The 17,826-nt window shown below is 36.4% G+C and overlaps 1 protein-coding gene across 3 annotated transcripts in view; it reads left to right on the top strand.

The window, feature by feature from the left end:
* HPSE2 (heparanase 2 (inactive)) overlaps positions 1 to 17,826 on the top strand; it is a 722,966-nt gene that overhangs the window by 493,209 nt on the left and 211,931 nt on the right. For all 3 annotated transcript variants that reach the window (XM_049790877.1, XM_049790876.1, XM_049790875.1), the window contains one exon: positions 10,301 to 10,348. In XM_049790877.1, coding sequence (XP_049646834.1) covers positions 10,301 to 10,348 — 48 coding nt within the window. The remainder of the gene's footprint in view (positions 1 to 10,300; positions 10,349 to 17,826) is intronic.

Raw genomic sequence — 17,826 nt, 5'->3', positions numbered from 1 at the left:
CAGAAAAGCAGACAGGGAGTAAGACAGCAGTCCTTTATAATGGCTCTCTTGTGCCCAAACACACGGCAGGGATCAGCACCTACCTTATTGAGTGGGGCCAGTTTACCGAGTTTGGGCCCTGGAGATTATGTTCTGTGGTGTCTTCTTGCTTCCTCATGCAGAAAAGCCAGAATACATTCTTTTTTTTTTTTTTTTTTTTTTTTTTTTGGTTTTACGGGCCACACCCGTTTGATGCTCAGGGGTTACTCCTGGCTAAGTGCTCAGAAATTGCCCCTGGCTTGGGGGGACGATATGGGACGTGGGGGATCGAACTGCGGTCCTTCCTTGGCTAGTGCTTGCAAGGCAGACACCTTACCTCTAGCGCCACCTCGCCGGCCCCAGAACACATTCTTAATAATTTTTTTCTTGGTATGAGAAAAATAATACAGTGAGTAAAGTGCTTAGCTTACAAATGCTGACCAAGATTCAGATCCCAGCACCACATATAGTTTCCTAATCCCCACCAGGAGTGATTCCCTGAGCACAGAGTCAGGAGTAAATCCTGAGCACAGTAGGTGTGGCCAAATACCCCCTCTCCCCAATAATTATTTGAATTTTTCTGCTCTTCAATAATTGCTAAAGGCAGTAAGATAATATTGCTTATTTTAAAATAAGTAATGAATAAAACATGATTAAAATATAATGAAGCTAAACTTTTTTTTTTTTTTTTGGTTTTTGGGTCACACCCGGTGATGCTCAGGGGTTACTCCTGGCTATGTGCTCAGAAGTCGCTCCTGGCTTGGGGGACCATATGGGACACCGGGGGATCGAACCGCGGTCCATTCAAGGTTAGCGCAGGCAAGGCAGGCACCTTACCTCTAGCGCCACCGCCCGGCCCCCCGAAGCTAACCTTTTAATGTCTATTTCTTTTCTATCATGATTTGCATATAAGAAGGCCATTGATTTTTGAGTGTTAATTTTGTAGCCTGCCACTCTGCTTTATAAATCTATTATTTCTAGAAGATTTTTGGTAGTCTTTAGGATTTTCTAAATATAGTATCATGTCATCTGCAAACAGTGAGAGCTTGACTTTTTCCTTTCCTATATGGATGCCCTTAATATCTTTTACTTGCCTAATTACTATGGCAAGTACTCCCAGTGCTATGTTCAATAAAAGTGGTGAGAGAGGGCACCTTGTCTTGTATGATAATTTAGAGAAAGAGCTTTTAGTTCATCTCCATTGAGTAGAATATTTGCCAAGGGCTTGCCTTATCTATATTGAGGAAAGTTCCTTCCATTCCCACTTTCTTGAGAGTTTTTATCATGAATAGGTGTTGGACCTTATCAAATGCTTTCTCTGCATCTATTGATATGATCATATGGTTTTTATTTTTCTCTTGTTGATATGGTATATTACTTTGATTTCTTGCATATATTAAACCATCCTAGTATCTCTGGAATGAACCCTGTTTTATCAATGCGTATGACCTCTTTGATGAGGCGTTGGATCCCATTTGCTAGGATTTTGTTGAGGAGTTTTGCATCTTTGTTCATCAGGGATATTGGTTTGTAGTTTTCTTTTTTTGTAGCATCTCTGATTTTGATTACCAAGGTGATATTAGCTTTGTAAAAATGATTTGGGAGTGTTTCTATTTCTTCAATTTCCTGGAAGAGCCTAAAAAGGATTAGTAGTAGGTCCTCTTGAAAGGTTTGAAAGAATTCATTAGTGAATCCATCTGGGCCTGGACTTTTCTTTTTGAGAAGATTTGATTACTATTTTAATTTCCTCAATAGTGATGGTTCTGTTCAGATATGCTAAACATGTTGGTTCAATCGTGGAATATTATAAGAGTCCAAGAATTTATCCATTTCTTCCAAGTTCTCTTGTTTTGTGGTATAGAATCTCTCAAAGTAGTCTCTGATTACTCATTGACTTTCTTGTAGAGATCTCCCCTTTTCATTTCTAACTTGGTTTATTAAGTTTTATCTCATATTCTTTGTGAATTTTGCTAGTGGTTTATTGATCTTGTTTTTTTAAAAGAAACAACTTTTGCTTTCATTGATCTTTTGGATTTTTTTTATTTCTGATTCATTAATTTCTGCTCTAAGCTCTGTTATTTCCTTCTGCCTACCTAGATAAGCTGTGTAATTAAATTATCTATGTAGGCCCATTCTTCCTTCCCGATGAGTACTTGAAAAATTATACATTTTCCTCTTAGTACCTCTTAGCTTTTGCTGTGTCTCAAATTCTGATAATTTGTGCCTTCATTTGCATTTGTTTCCAGGTATCTTTTGATTTCCTCTTTGATTTCATTTCTGACCCACTGGTTGTTCAGTAGTGAGCTGTTTAATTTCCAGGTGCTTTTTCCTTTGTGCATTCTAATTTCAGTGCGTTATGATCTGAGAAGGTAGTTCATATAATTTCTATCCTCTTTATTTTATGGAGGTATGTTTTGTGGGCTAGCATGTGTTCTAACCTGGAGAATCACCCATGTGCATTGGAGAAGAATGTATATCCAGTTTTCTGGAATGAAGAGCCCTATATATACCTATTAGACCACTTTCTTCCATTTCTCCATTCAGAGCTAGTATATTCTTGTTAGGTTTCAGCTTGGTTGACCTATCAAGGGATGACATACCAGTGTTGAGGTTCCCACTATTATTGTGTTGCTATTGATATCTTCTTTCAGAATCGTCAACAATTGTTTTAAATATTTTGCTGGTCCCTCATTAAGTGTGTATATATTTAAGAGTGTGCTTTCATCCTGTTGTACATATCCCTTGATTAGTACAAAATGTTCATCTTTGTCCCTTATAATTTTTTAAGTCTAAAGTTGTGTCATCTGATATTATATACCCAGTTCAGCCTTTTTTCCCACTTCAGCTTTTTATAAGGGAATTATTTGCTTGAATGGTTGATCTATAATTTTTTATTTTGAGTCTGTTTGTTCTGAATATTCAGATGTATTTCTTGTAGGCAGCAAAATGTTGGATTCAGCTTTTTGATCCATTTTATCACTCTGTGCTCTTAACTAGTACATTTAGTCCATTAATATTGAGAGAGATAATTGTCATGGAATTTAGTGTCATCTTTATGTAGGAGTTTGGTGTGTCTGTTGGTTTGTCTTGTCTTAAAGTAGTAGACCTTTCTGTTTGTCTTTTAAGGCTGGTTTTGAGTCTGTAACATTTCTCAGCTGTTGCTTATTCATGAAGCTCTGTATCCTTCCTTCTAACCTGAATGTGAGGCTGACTGGATGAAATATTCTTGCTGAAACATTCATTTCATTTTCATTCAGTTTTGTCACTATATCCCACCATTGCCTTTGGGCTGTGAGTTTCATATGACAAATGTGCTGTAAATCTTAAGGACTCTACTTTGATTTTAATTTCCCTGAAATCTTGTTGATTTCAGTATTCAATCCCTATCTGTGGGATTCATCATTTTGACTAGGATGTATCTTGAAATGTTTTTCTTCAGGTCTCTTTTAGCTGGTACTTTTGGGCATGCAATATTTGGTTGCACACACTCTTTAGCTCTGGGAGTTTCTCTGCGATGTCCTTGACTGTTCATTCTTGTTGGGGATTTTCTTCTTGTGTCTCTGGGACTCGAATGATTCTTATGTTGTTTTGTTGAGTTTATTGAAGACTTCTATTTTCATCTTTTCACATACTTTGAGGATTTATTAACTCATGAATTAGTTTAAGATCTTTTATGATCTCTTTAAAATTTTTAACTTCATCACACATTGTTATCCAACTATATTTTTATTTATACATTGTGATTACAAAGTTGAGTTTCAGTTTTATAATGTATGCCCCCTTCACATGAACTTTTCCCACCACAATGTACCCTTTTCTCTTCCTCCCTATCCCGCCTGCATCTAGGCAGGCATTTTGCTTCTCTCTCTCTCTCTCTCTCTCTCTCTCTCTCTCTCTCTCTCTCTCTCTCTCTCTCTCTCTCTCTCCTTGTTACTTCCTTCTTAGACACTGTGGTTTGCACTATTGTTAATGAAGAGATACTGTGCCTATCACTTTATCTCCATCCAACACCCAGTTATTGTGCTAAGTGATCAGTTCCATTTATTATTGTCATAGTGGTCGATTTGCCCTAACTGCACTGCTTCACTAATTGTGGCAGGCTTCCTATCAAAGTCCTGCTGGTCCTCCTTTCTAGATATTATTACCTTATTATCTTTTATTTTTCTTATATCCCATAAATAAGTGATATTATTCTAGGTCTATCCCTCTCTCTCTGACTCATTTTATTCAGCATAATAGTCTCCTTGTCCATCAACGTATAAGCAAAGTTTATTAGTTCATCTTTTCTAACAGCTGCATAGTATCTCATTGTGTAAATGTACTACAATTTCTTTGGCAATCATTTGTTATCGGGCACTTGGGTTGTTTCCAGATTCTCACTGTTGTAAATAGTGCTTCAGTGAACATAGGCATGTAGACGGCATTTTTATTACTGTATTTTTATTATGATATTGTTATGGTATTGTGTTTTTATGTTCCTATGGTACACCCCTAGGAATTTTTTACTGAAGATCTTACTAGGTCTTTTCATATATTTTCCTTTTTTTTTTTTTTTTGGTTTTTGGGCCACACCCAGTGACGCTCAGGGGTTACCCCTGGCTATGCGCTCAGAAGTCGCTCCTGGCTTGGGGGACCATATGGGATGCCGGGGGATCGAACCGCGGTCCATCCAAGGCTAGCGCAGGCAAGGCAGGCACCTTACCTCTAGTGCCACCGCCCGGCCCCATATTTTCCTTTTTTTTTTAAATTTTTATTGTGGCCAAAGTGAATTACAAATCTTTCACAGTAATATTTAAGGGACATAGTGACAGTGAGTCAGGAGCATTCCCACCACCAATGATGTCCTCTATCCACCCCTATTCCCAGCATGCATCACCTATCTCCCTCCTTTACCTCCCAGAATACTAGTATAACTGATCCCCACTTGTACTGCTTGCTGTGGATTAGGTATAGATTCTGTTGTCACTGACTTTGGGTTTGATGTTCAGGTCTGACCATTTTTTATTTCCACTAAATGTTCATTCAAGTGTCTGGACCTGGTACCATTCCTTTTTATCCCCCTTGATTTATGAGACTGAGCAAGATGACTCGAGATATAGAAAAATAAAAAGGAAAAGAAGAAAGAAAGAAAAAAACTAGGAGGAGTCCTTCTAGGTGTTATAAGTATCAATTTAGAAGAAGGCAGGAAAAAAGAATAAAAAGGTAACAAAACAGAGCAAAACAAAGCAACAACAATCAAAAAACCAACAAAATGAAAACAAGAAAAAAACAACCAAAAAAACAAAAAAAAAACAATAAAAAAAAACAAAGAAAAAAGAAAAAACAAAAACCCAATCAGCAACTATATAAAGAGGTTTGTGCTTCTTCGCCTTCTTTTTTTTTTTTTTTTTTTTTGCAAAGGCATAGTAAGTATTGGGGAAGTTAGAAAGGGAATTCCCTTGGGCTAAGAGATTTTGGGTTTCTTCACCCTTGAAGCATGCTGTCATGAGAACCACTACAGGCTTCGTACACCGTCTTTGTCTCTCCCCAAGGTGTTTTCATGGTGCCAAGCATCTTTCCACTAAGTTGTGGATGATATAATCAGGTCTCTCTAACTCGATATCTTAGTATTTAACAGGTAATAGGATGAAGCTTAGGGATAGTCTTTCTTCATAGTTCTAGAAGTTCTTCTGTTCCATCACTGTTGCTGTAATCCGACTTTTATAATTGGTGGTCTCGGTTTTTACGCAGATCCTTGGGCAAATCCTGGAATAGAGTTTTTAAGTTATGATTCCAGAAATTCTATTCCATCGCAGTTGTTACAGTCAGACTCCTGGGATTGGAAAGCTTGGATTCTGTACAGATCCTAGGTCGAAGCCAAGGCTAGGGTCTTTTTTATTGATCCCAGGGTAAGTTCTGCCCAGCCTTGGCTGTCTATGTCAGTCTTCAGTAGTTGGTAATCTTGGTCTTTGCATAGTTCAAAGGGTGACAATATATTTTTCTTTTAACTTTCTGTAATTGATATTATTGTCTAAAATTTCTACTATATTTTATATTTAATATGCAATTATAGATTTTGAGGGATGGGGATGTTGTATTAGTTACTTTTAATATTCCTACTTCTCATTTTTCCTCTATTTTTATAATGCTACTATTGATAATGTAAGATTATATTAGGACCAATTTACTGCAGAACAATGCATAAATAAAGATAGGCTTTTTAGACTTTATTTCTATATATTTCTAATCTTAATGTACACAATAAGATCTGTTCTTAATGACCTGCTCAGGTTTTTTAGCTATGGCATTGATGGTTTTCCTCCTCTTACTTTGCTTGTCAATGTATATGTGTTACTATCAATGAATGCTTCATTCAAGATCATTGAGGAGTGGAATACATTCACCAGCATAAGTATCAAAAGTTTGTTCCTGAGTTGCCCATCTTGAGTACCTGACCATAGTTATTACTTTGCATCCTCTTTTAGAACCCCAATCCCTGCATGAAAACTCACCCACCTGAATCCCCAAGGAGTGCTTCTCAGATGTGTCTTGTTTCATCCTCACATTTCAAAGCCTTCATCTCTCTCCATTCATCTCCTGCCAATCCACATCAGTACTTTTTACTTTGAGCCAAAAGAATCTTCCCAAAACTGAAATCTGATCCCGACAGTCTCCTCTTTGTTTAAACTAAGCATCAATCCAGCAAATACAGATGAATGAGAAGCTATCTCTGCTTTACAATATTGTGTTGGGTACTAGTCAAACAAATGTAAATGGTATCAGAACTTATATTTCATTAAAGATAAAGGTTAGATTCAAACTCTATAGATGAAGCAACTAGAGGTCTGACTTACAGAAAGCTGCTTTGGGCTCCAGAGAATAGTCACCCTGACATTTTTTGCCTAGCTCCTTTAATGCTGCTCCTTTAATGTGGCCTGCTCTCGTGGCAGAATCCTAATGTTACTTCTTTCAGTGCCAGACTCAATACTGAGTATGTTTAAAGCTTTTCTCTTAGACCATAGAGTTCCTGTAATGGCTATATACAAAGTAACCTTTATGATTAATTATTTTGTGATTATCTATAGCAATTCCCTGAGTCAGTTGATATCTTCCCCAACACATTTTCTTATTAATAAGCATTCAAATGTTAACATCTTTAAGATGAAGGAACCAAGTAAAGAAGGTGCTCATGTTTTTGACATTTCTGATAAATATGGTGGTATTTTTCTCAAGGTAAAAGTTTTATTTTTCTTGCATTTTAAAGCTGTGTTGTGTTTTTTTTTTTGTTTTTGTTTTTGGGCCACACCCCTTTGACGCTCAGGGGTTACTCCTGGCTGTGCGCTCAGAAATCGCCCCTGGCTTGGGGGGACCATATGGGACGCCCAGGTATCGAACGTCCTCCGCTAGCGCTTGCAAGGCAGACACCTTACCTCTAGCGCCACCTTCCCGGCCCCTCTGTTGTGTTTTTTAAAAGTGAAAACGTTTGATGATAGCTCAGGCTTCTAAGAATAAGGGTAAACTTTGGAATCAAAGAATCAGGATTTAGTCTGCAAAAACGTTATGAATTTGATGAAATCTGATAATCCCTAAAAGACTTGGCCTCCTTAAATTTTTAATATTATGTACATTTACCTGCTAAAGTGGGGGTCTGATTGTTTTTTCAATGCCAAGATAAAAACCAGGTTCTTCATATGCAAGGTATGACTTCTACCACTAAGCTTTAACCCTACTCCCAATATTACTTGAAATATTAATTATGTTAAATTATACATAAAAATATAGAAACATTTTAGAAGAGAAAACACAATAATATATTACCCTCATGTTTATTTTAATATAAATGGAGTCAATTTTGCTTAAAATACTTTCAGAGCTGTTATATAATTTTTTAAAATGTTATGCCCGTGTAAATGTATTGCTAAATTTTTAATTTTAGTAACACATCTCTAAATTAGGCTAATTTTTTAATATACCAAATAGGGGTATTTTATCTATACCACTATTTTTTAGATCCTACTACTTTAAAATTTATCAACAAGTTTCTACTGTTGAGTACATATATGGCAGGAATTATTTTCTGATATTAATCTGCTTTTAGACCCTCTGGGTTTTTTGTTTTTCTTTTTGTTTGCTTTTGGGGCCACACCCGGTGACACTCAGGGATTACTCCTGGCTATGCACTCAGAAATCACTCCAGGGTTGGGGGACTATATGGGATGCTAGGGGATCGAAATGTAGTCTGTCCTAGGTTAGCCGCATGCAAAGCAAATACCGTTTGCGCCACTGTTCCAGCCCCATCCTCTATTTTTTGACCCTCTATTTTTCATCCTCTATTTGTCTGTATCCTTCTGCCCCATAAAAGCAGGCTGTGTGTTTATTGACAGAGAATATCACTTAACAGGGTCGAAAAGAAATTTAGGCACCAGATCCTAGAATTTCGTGGAGAGCTGAATATCCTCCAGACTCAGGTCTGTGTGTGTGTGTGTGTGTGTGTATGTGTGTGTGTGTGTGTTTGTGTTGGGGGTGTGTATGTGTGTGTGTGTGTGTGTTGGGGTCATGGAAAAAGAGTTAAGAACAAGAAAACTACATGAGTTCCCAAAGCAAATGGTACTTAGCTTCTTGAGAAGTGCTTCTAAGATGCTCTGTATAATTACATAAAATTGGGCTACTGAGGTGGAAATCTGGGGAAAAAAAACACCTCTATCCATTAGAGAAATTAGTAATATTGTTCAATGGGACCATTAATAGCCACTTGATTAATGCCTGGTAGTAAAAATGATATTTCTACTACTCCCCTTGGATATTTTGGTCTTTCCCATCAAAAAAGTTTGGTACTTTAATCAAACCAACATGCTCTATTTATTTCCTACACTCTTTTCCCCAGACCCTAGTTTCAGACTGAAGAGACAAAGGTAGAGCCATACAAACAAGATCCAAGCTGAGCCTCCCCATCATCAGTCAGTCATCCTTCTCCTCAGAGTCTTCCTCTTTATCTCTTTCTGCTACCCTTCTCTTGCCTCTCATCCTCTCTTTCTCCCCTTCCTTTGCTACTTCATGAATTCTCCCTCCCTATTTCTTTCTTCCCTATTCTCCCTCTTAATATTCCACATCTTTTATAAACTTTTGTTTGATGTTAACCTTGTATCTATTCTTTGTTCATTGCAGTACTGCAGAAGCTCATTTCTCTTATAATGTCAATGCAAACCTGAACCTCTGTTTTAATCTATGTCCATGTTTCTACTTGATAAGACTGTGCTGAACTAAGGCACAGAGCCTCTCTGAAAAACCTCTCTAACTCCTACAGGAAGAATTTTGATTTATAATATCTTGATTAAATATTGTATTTCATCTGAAATAAAATAAAAATAAAAAATCTTTTCCAGGCTAAAAGTAGTATCTTAAATAGTTGAGATTGATTTCGTGTATGGGTGGGTGGTAATGCTCTCAAATATGCCAGCATGTTGCCTCAGAACAACGTGAATGAGGAGGAAAGGGGATATGGGTGATTGAGTTATTCATATGACTATAATACTCCATAGCATCTGTGAAGCTCCTTTATGCTCCTTCCCTGCCCTTTGGTTCTTCTGGAGCCAGAGCACAGAAAGGTGGGTGGTGGGGTGGGGTGAGTGTGGGGTGTAAGGAATGTTCCTAACAAGGTTTTGCTGTGTACTTTGCTCAGAAGCAGACTTCTTAGCTAAACTTTTTTAATCAGATGACATTTAGTTTCCACTTAACTTTTCCAGAAATGATTAGGTTTCCTATGTGGCAGTCATGTTTCTACATTTGGATTTCTGTGAAAGGTAGTCTTTGGGTATATTTTATAATGATTTATACTAGTGTAAAAATTTAATTTCTCATGTTTTCTTCAGAAAGAAATGCCTAAGTTTCTTCATAAATATCCAGGTTTTTTTTGTCACTCTTGGGAAGTGTTATCACTTATTTGTCTCCTCTTCAGAGCTCAGAGTTTTTAGGGAATAAAAGGTAGAGGGAGTTTTGATCATAAGGAAAGTGTTAAGGAGATATGGACTTAGGATGATAGATATAAGTATAATAATGTATTGGAGTTTTGACTTTCAGATAGAAAGGATGTATTGTGAACTAAAAGAAAGATTACTTTCACTTCTTGTACATTTAACTTCTAAAAGCTATGGAAAAACCATAATTATGGTTGTAGACTTTCTCAGAAAAGCCCATGTAACTGCTTAAGAAATGGTCTGATCTATATCTCAGATGATATTATTTTAATCTTGGGGTTATATTTTACTTTAAGTTGAAATATCTTTGTTCCTCTTTTTCTGTGCAGATTCATGAAGGTGGCAGGAAGTACGGTGGATGCAGTTACCTGGCAACAGTAGGTATTCGCCATTTTACCTCTTCCTATCAGTGGCTGCAAAGTGAAAAATAATTAGTTGTTATTAAATAAATAGCTGCTATTTAATAAGCTACCCTTCATCCTATAAAAAATTAAAAACTAACTTCAAAGCTTCTCTGATAAGAATTGACTGATGAAGCAGTCAATTGTTACATAATTTTTTGTTTGAAAAAAAAAAGACAATTTAGAGATTTCTGATTTGTTGTACATTTTTAGATTGATCTGTCATTAGTTTAGAGGTAATAGAAATCTGGATATTACAATGTAGCCTCCCCCAGACTTTATCTTTAAGATAATTGTCCTTGTTTAAGAGAGGAAATATTTTTTTTTTTGGGGGGGAGAGAATTCTCAAGTGATATTCAGGAGAACCCAGGGACTCTGAATGATTGATTATCAGCCATCCAACCAACAGCTGTACAGTGCTACTTCAGCAAGAGAAAATAATTTCAGTTAGTATATCCTGCATTATGTAAAAATAGAAATACTTTATTATATAAAGGTAGGGCCCTTCACTAACATCGAGTCACTAATGTGGGAACTGGAGCGGTAGCACAGTGGTAGGGCGTTTGCCTTGCACACAGTTGACATAGGCCAGATGTGGTTAGATCCTTGGCATCCCATATGGCCCCCCGAGCCAGGAGCAATTTCTGAGTGCAAAGCCAGGAGTAACCCCTGAGTGCCGCCCAGTGTGGCCCCCCAAAAGACACTCACACAAAGAGTCACTAATATGAAATAGCCTAGAACAATAGAAATGAAAAAGAGTATGAAAGGAATGGAATGAATTAATGATAAGAAAAAGATAAACTTCAAAGGAAGACGCTTACAATGGCAAAGATCTATTACCCTATGTTTCTTGACTTGTAAAGATAATGATCTGGTAGGATAGATTTAGTATTTGTAAGACTCCTGTCATTTGTCCTGGAATGCTCAGCGTTTCACAATGGCTTTCTAATTTTTTTCTGGATTCTTACACTTCTGTTTTTGTGAGTATTCTATGCCACAACATTTTCTTTTGGGGCAGAGGGCACGCCAGGCAGTGCTCGGGGGTTACTCATGGTTCTGCTCACACCTCTGCTCTCAGAAATTACGACTGGGAGATTTGAGGGACCATATGGAATGCCAAGATGGAACCCAGGTCTGCTGAGTGAAAGGCAAATGTTCAACCCACTGAGTTTATCGCCCCATCCCCTCATCCCCACAACATCTTTTAAATTATCTTTTATCTACTGTGGTCCTCACAACCTTAAACTTTTCTCTTTCCCCTTAAAACTAAAATTTCTCTTCCCTAGATCTTAATTCTGTCACAGTATCCTTGCATATTAAGGAGAAAAGAGTAAAAGAAAAGGAATAGGTGAAAGTTGTATTCCCAAACAATTCTTGGTCTTTTGGAAATCAACAACCTTAATCATAAGTGAAAATGTTTTATTTAAATTTCTACTTGGTGTCTCTAAGATTTAAAGTTCTAAATGCTTTCATTTTTGTGTATTTGTTTTTGTGACTCATAGATTAAATAGATTTTAAGTATCCTACCATTCCCCTAAGTACAGTTCCTCAGTGAATTTCCTTTGCATTTAGACTAAAAACCAAACTTCACTCTGTTCTCTAAAGCCATTTGTTTTCTTTCTGTTCCCTTTTGATTGTCTTTGGTACCACTCTGCCATCCCTCATTCTGTTTGAACACATTGATGATCTTTCAGAGCTTAGAAAGTTCACATGCATACATGCATTCTGCCTCAGAATTTCTATTCTACTGATCCCTATACCTGAATTGCTACACTCCCCCTTTAGTGTGATTAAAAAAGATCTCATCTCATAAGACTCAACTCACATTTCATCCTCTTTTATAGTCTTTCCCTTATGATCATATCTAAAAAATGTTCTCCATTTTACTAACCTTATCCTTTTCTAATGTTGCTTATTTGTATTTCATTTATAACATGTTTGTATAAATTCTTAATTTTTCTCTTGTACCAGAATAGCACTATTCAATTCAACCATTTTAGGAAAGCTGTTAATTGGGCATTTGTTATAGAAAAAATAACAATATCAATGATTATGATAATAACAATGTGGGAGGCACTATTTCAAGCTTTTATTTGCTGATGATTGCCAAATGAGATTAGTATTGTTCTTAATTTCTCTCTTTCAAAAGCTTACAGCTTGTATAAAATTTTAAAACTTGGGTAGAAAGTAGCAGATTTTGGACTATAAGTTGGGTTTGCAGCATTCCAAGGGCTATGCCTTCTTTATAAATGCTTTATTAACAAAATTGTATTTCTATGGATACTTATAACAAGTAGGAAAATTAAAATCCTCTTTGGCATCTTGACCACAGACTATCTAGATAATATATCACAAAGTGTGAAGTTTGAAAGATTTATAGTGGGTATAAGGATAAATAATTATATCAGTATACAAAAATTACTCAGTAAGAATCTATAACTTGTTCAATAATCATTATTCACAGAGATAGATCAGAGGAAAGCATTCATTCATTATCCTAACACTCTCCAATAGCATGAATAGAATCAAGTAAGCACAGAATTATTTTATGATGGAGAAATCACTTTTAAAATAAATGCATTTTGTTTGTCAGCTACTTTTGAAATATCATTCAAGATAAATATTATGTGTTCTTAACTATTTCATTCGTTCTTTTTTAGAGCAGTGGCTCTAGGATCAGCAGTCATTTAGGGACTACAAAAATACTTAGAATCTATTAATGTATTCTTTTCAGCCATAGTTTTGTTGTTTTTTGTTTGTTTTGTTTTGGGGATTTTGTTGTTGCTTTGTTTTTTGTTTTGCTTTTGAGCCACATGTAGAGATACTCAAGGATTACTCCTGGCTTTTCACTCAGGGACTTCACTCTGTGCTTGGAATGTCAAGGATTAAATCCATGTTAACCATGTGTAAGATAAGCACTATTCATGCTGTACTATCACTCCAGCTGAGTCATCATTTCCATTTTCTCATAGTCAAGTAGGTATCCATTGTGTATAGATACCACAAACTGGATCTAATTTTTATAAATAGTGCTGCAATGAGCATAGGTTTTGTATATGTCTTTATTTGGTGGGGAGCCATACCTAGTGGTGCTCAGGATTTAATCCTGGCTCTGTACTTAGGGATCATTCCTGGCCTACTTCAGAGGCCATATGGGGTGCCAGAATATGACTTGGCTCTGTGCAAGGCAAGTGCTATACCCACAGTAATATTGCCCAGCCCCAGGGTAGAACTTTTATTTTTTATTAATAAACCAGAGTTAAATTTCTCCCAAGTTGGGTGAAAAAATATTAACTCAGAATCAAGATGCTAGCATTAATAGAGCCAACAAGTTAGAATTCAAAGTAACTCAAGAAAAAAAAATCAATACATGAAAAATCATACCTGGACATGTGTTGCCAAACTACTGAGAACAAGAGACTATCTTTTAAATTTTCATATAGAAAATTACACTTTTTACCAAAGACAAAGGCATGGCTAAGTTGACAATAGAAACTGGATGACAGAAGAAAGAAACAATATGTTTAAAATGTTTAAGGAAAACTAGTTATCTATATCCAACAAAATGATTCTTTAGAAATTAAAGGGCCAGATGATAGCTCAGCAGCAGGGCATTTGCTTTGCATATGGAGGACCCAGGACCAACCCATGTTCGATCCCCAGCATCCCATATTGTCCCTGAGCCTACCAAGAGAGATTTCTGAGCGCAGAGCCAGGAAAAACTCCTGACTGCTCCCTGGTGTGGGCCAAAATCAAGAAGAAGGAGGGGGAGGGAGGGGGAAGGGAGATGTGGGAAGGGGGGGAGGAAGGGAGTGGAAGGGAGAGGTGAAGAGGAGAGGAAAGGAAGGGGAGGATGGAGAAAAGGGAATAAAGGGGAGGAGGAAGAGAGGCGGGGAAGGCAAGGGGAGGAGGGGGAAGAGGGAGAAGGAGGAGGGGTGGGGGGGGAGGAAGGAAAAGAGGGGAGGAGGGGAGGAGGCGAAGAAGGGGAGGAGGAGGACAAGAGGAGGAGAAGGGGAAAGGAAGGTGGAGGTGGGGGAAGAACAGGAAGAGGAGGGAGGAGGAGAAAGGAAGGAGAGGAAGAAGAAGAGGAGGGGGAGGAGGGAGAGGAAGAGGGAAAATTAAAGTTAAATAATGATTTTTTTGATACTCCAAATACTGAGCTCAATGCATAAAAAGCATACAGGAGGCCCAGATTGGATTCCCCCACCCATCCACTACATGGTCTTGCCAACAGGTCAATGAATGTCTCTTTTCCCTATCAACCCCTAGAAGTCCCCAAAGATATAATGAAAGAGTCTTTAGATAGGTAATAACACAAGGAGACTAGAATCTCAAAAATAATGAAAAACAGTGAAAATAGTAAATTTGTGGTTCAATAGCAGTTTTTTTTCTTATTTTCTTTATAAAACAAATAATTCTAAGATAAACATATTATATTTCTATTATAGATATAAATTTATATTGTTATCTGGAATAGCACTACTGGTTGTAACCCAAAAGCTGGAAGGAAAAAAAAAAAGAAACATACTTTAAGTATAAAGATATACACGGTTGTTAAAAAGGAGAGGGTAAAAATAAAATGCCATAAAATAACATAAAATAAAAGCGGTTATAATAGAAAACTAATAAAGCTACATTAACATCAAGAAAATAGGATGAAAATTAAGAAATTTTACTAGGGACAGAGAGCCTTTAGTAATAAAAGGCTTTAATTGATGAAGACATAGTAATCATAATAGGTGACTATGATAGGTAGAACAATGCCTCCCTACCATCCTAAGGATGTCTGCATTCCAATTTCTAGAGCCTATAAATATACCATGTTAGATGGTACTTTACACACAATGAATCTAATTTTCTACAACCTCCACCCATTTATTTCTTAAATATTGGTTAAATTATAATTCAGTACTCACATATTATATGCCAGTTTTGATTCATAGTAGAGAATGTGATATGGTAGAACTACTTTCTCAACTTTTTTGTTTTCCATGGAGTTACTAAGTGTCTAGTTTTTCCGTGTTTTCTGCTAATCTGTCTCCAGTTTATCCATAAAATGTATCAGAGGGATAAATTTCCTTCTCTACATGTAAACACCCCAGGTAGCCATCAGTTTTCACTCTCTTGGGAGATGCAGTCTGGTCCCATCTGGACCCTTGATTCCACACTTCCTGTGCAGCTGTTGTCCTGGGAGCTCCCTTCAACTAGCAACCTATGACTTTCTTGTTTGTTGGATTTCTGCCCTTTTTTGAGGTTTACTCCCTCGTTTTGGTGAAACAGTTTTTTCCCCCAGGAATTTCCTGAGAAAAGATAAATGTGAGGTAAATATGTTGAGACTTATATTAGAGTTTGATTTATATTTTGGATGCATATAAATTTCCTTTATATTTTGATGCTCTGACACCATTTTATTCTAGCATTCCCTATTACTATTGAAACATTTGATACTTTTTTTTTTTTAAACCTTTCACTCCCCCCCACGTTTAGGGCATTTTTAAGAACTGCTCTCCCTTTTCTAGAAACCCCTATCGTGTTTTATTTCATTTTATTGTGTGGATTCTCTCAATCTATAAGTTATGCCCTTTAGTATCGGGATATTTTCTTGTAGCTTTTCTTAGATAATTTTCTTATTTATATTTTGTGGGCTTTCTTTCTGGAACTTCCACTAATTATTGGAAACCATTAAATAACATTCTATTTCCTATATATTTTCTCTCCTTTACTTTCTTCTTCAGTTTTCTTTTCTTTTTTCTCTTTTGTTTTGTTTTGGTTTGGTTTGGTTTTGGGGCCACACCCGGTGACGCTTCAGGGGTTACTCCTGGCTCTGTGCTCAGAAATCGTTCCTAGCTTTGGATGCTGGGGGATCGAACCACTGTCCGTCCTAGGTCAGCCGCTTGCAAGGCAAACACCTGACCAGTGCACAACCACTCCGGCCCCATCTTCCTCAGTTTTCTAATAAATCATGTAACAATTTAAATTATATGATGAAATGTTCATTTGTTTTCATATTTCAAAAATTAAAAAAATTCTTTATTCCTCAAAAGCTTCTTTTTATATAGTTTCTCTTTGACTGTACTTTTTTCTTTCTTTTCTTTTTGTTTTTTATTTTTTTTGAGTCTCCTCAATGAGGCTTACATCATGGATCACTCCTGGCTATACTCGATGCTCAGTGGATTGTTTGCAGTAACCAGGGATCAAACCAGGGGCTGCTTCTTGCAAGGCAAGCATGCTAACCTCTTTACTATCTCCTTGATCCTTATATTTCCTTTTTCCTATGAGAATATCTATTTTGGAAATGTTTATTTTGTTTTATTTTTCTTCCCTCTCATTTTTTTACTCCCTTCTTCCCAATGCTTTTCTTCCTCCTTTCCTTCTTCTTGTCTTTAGTCATTTTTTTATGGTTTCTATGCTAAACTTTCCCCCTCTATGCTCTTCCCTTCACCTCCATATCCATGTGTTTATTTCGGTTTCTGTCTCAATAATTATTTTTTTCAAATGCCAATAGTTCTTGGATTCCTATATATTTGGAGAGAGACATAAAAAGTTGGTGAACATTTTTGGTCATAGTCTTTGTTTTCAACTAGAGGAGATCTGAGGGAGTTATTATGTTCCGCTCTCCTCTAACTATCCTTATATGTTGGTATTGACTATTACGATAATTAATTTTCACAGAAAATATTATCTTCCTAACTACATTAATAAATCTCTCAAGTAAAAACCTCCTACTTCTCTTACATCTGAGGATGTAAGACTGGATATCTCACTTATATAGTTTAAATATCGATTCATACTATATTAGAATGAAATAGAAATTTTATAACTTTTTTAAACTTTATTTATTATTGATTGGATTGATTGGATTTTTGGGCCATATCCAGAGGCACTCAGGGTTTATCCTGGATCTGCACTCAGAAATCTCCCCTGGCAGGCTGGGGACCATATGGGATGCTGGGAATTGAACCGGGTCCCTCCCGGATCATCCTCATAATACTGTGTATCTCTCCAGCCCTGAAATTTTATAACTTTTAAGATAAGCCACTAATTAATATCCTTTCTAAAGCTAATAATTAGTGAGTGGCTATTTTATATTCTTTCAAAAATATGATATATTATTTGATTATATTTATGAATCCTCATATGTTCTATGGTAATTTATTTTTATTTGAAAAGTATAAAAATGGCTTCAGAAAGATATGTAGCTGAAAATTTTGTATAAGCATTAATGTTCAGGTAATTCTGCCCATTCTCAGATATTATATAATCTTGAACAAGTGATAGACTCTTAAAGTTTAGTTGAAACTAGAATATTTGGCCATTGTAATGTATCTTTCATACTGTGATGCCTTAATACATATTGGTCTTAGAATTAGAATATATCTTTTGCCTATGCCTGATTTTGTAATCTCGTGCATTTGAAAAATGTTGTTTATTGAGTTGTGAATATCTTTCAAATG

This window comes from Suncus etruscus, chromosome 17 (assembly GCF_024139225.1).
Source record: "Suncus etruscus isolate mSunEtr1 chromosome 17, mSunEtr1.pri.cur, whole genome shotgun sequence".
In the NCBI taxonomy this organism is placed as follows: domain Eukaryota; kingdom Metazoa; phylum Chordata; class Mammalia; order Eulipotyphla; family Soricidae; genus Suncus; species Suncus etruscus.
The sequence above is the reverse complement of the archived record's forward strand: the minus strand, read 5'-3'. Positions and strand labels throughout refer to the sequence as shown.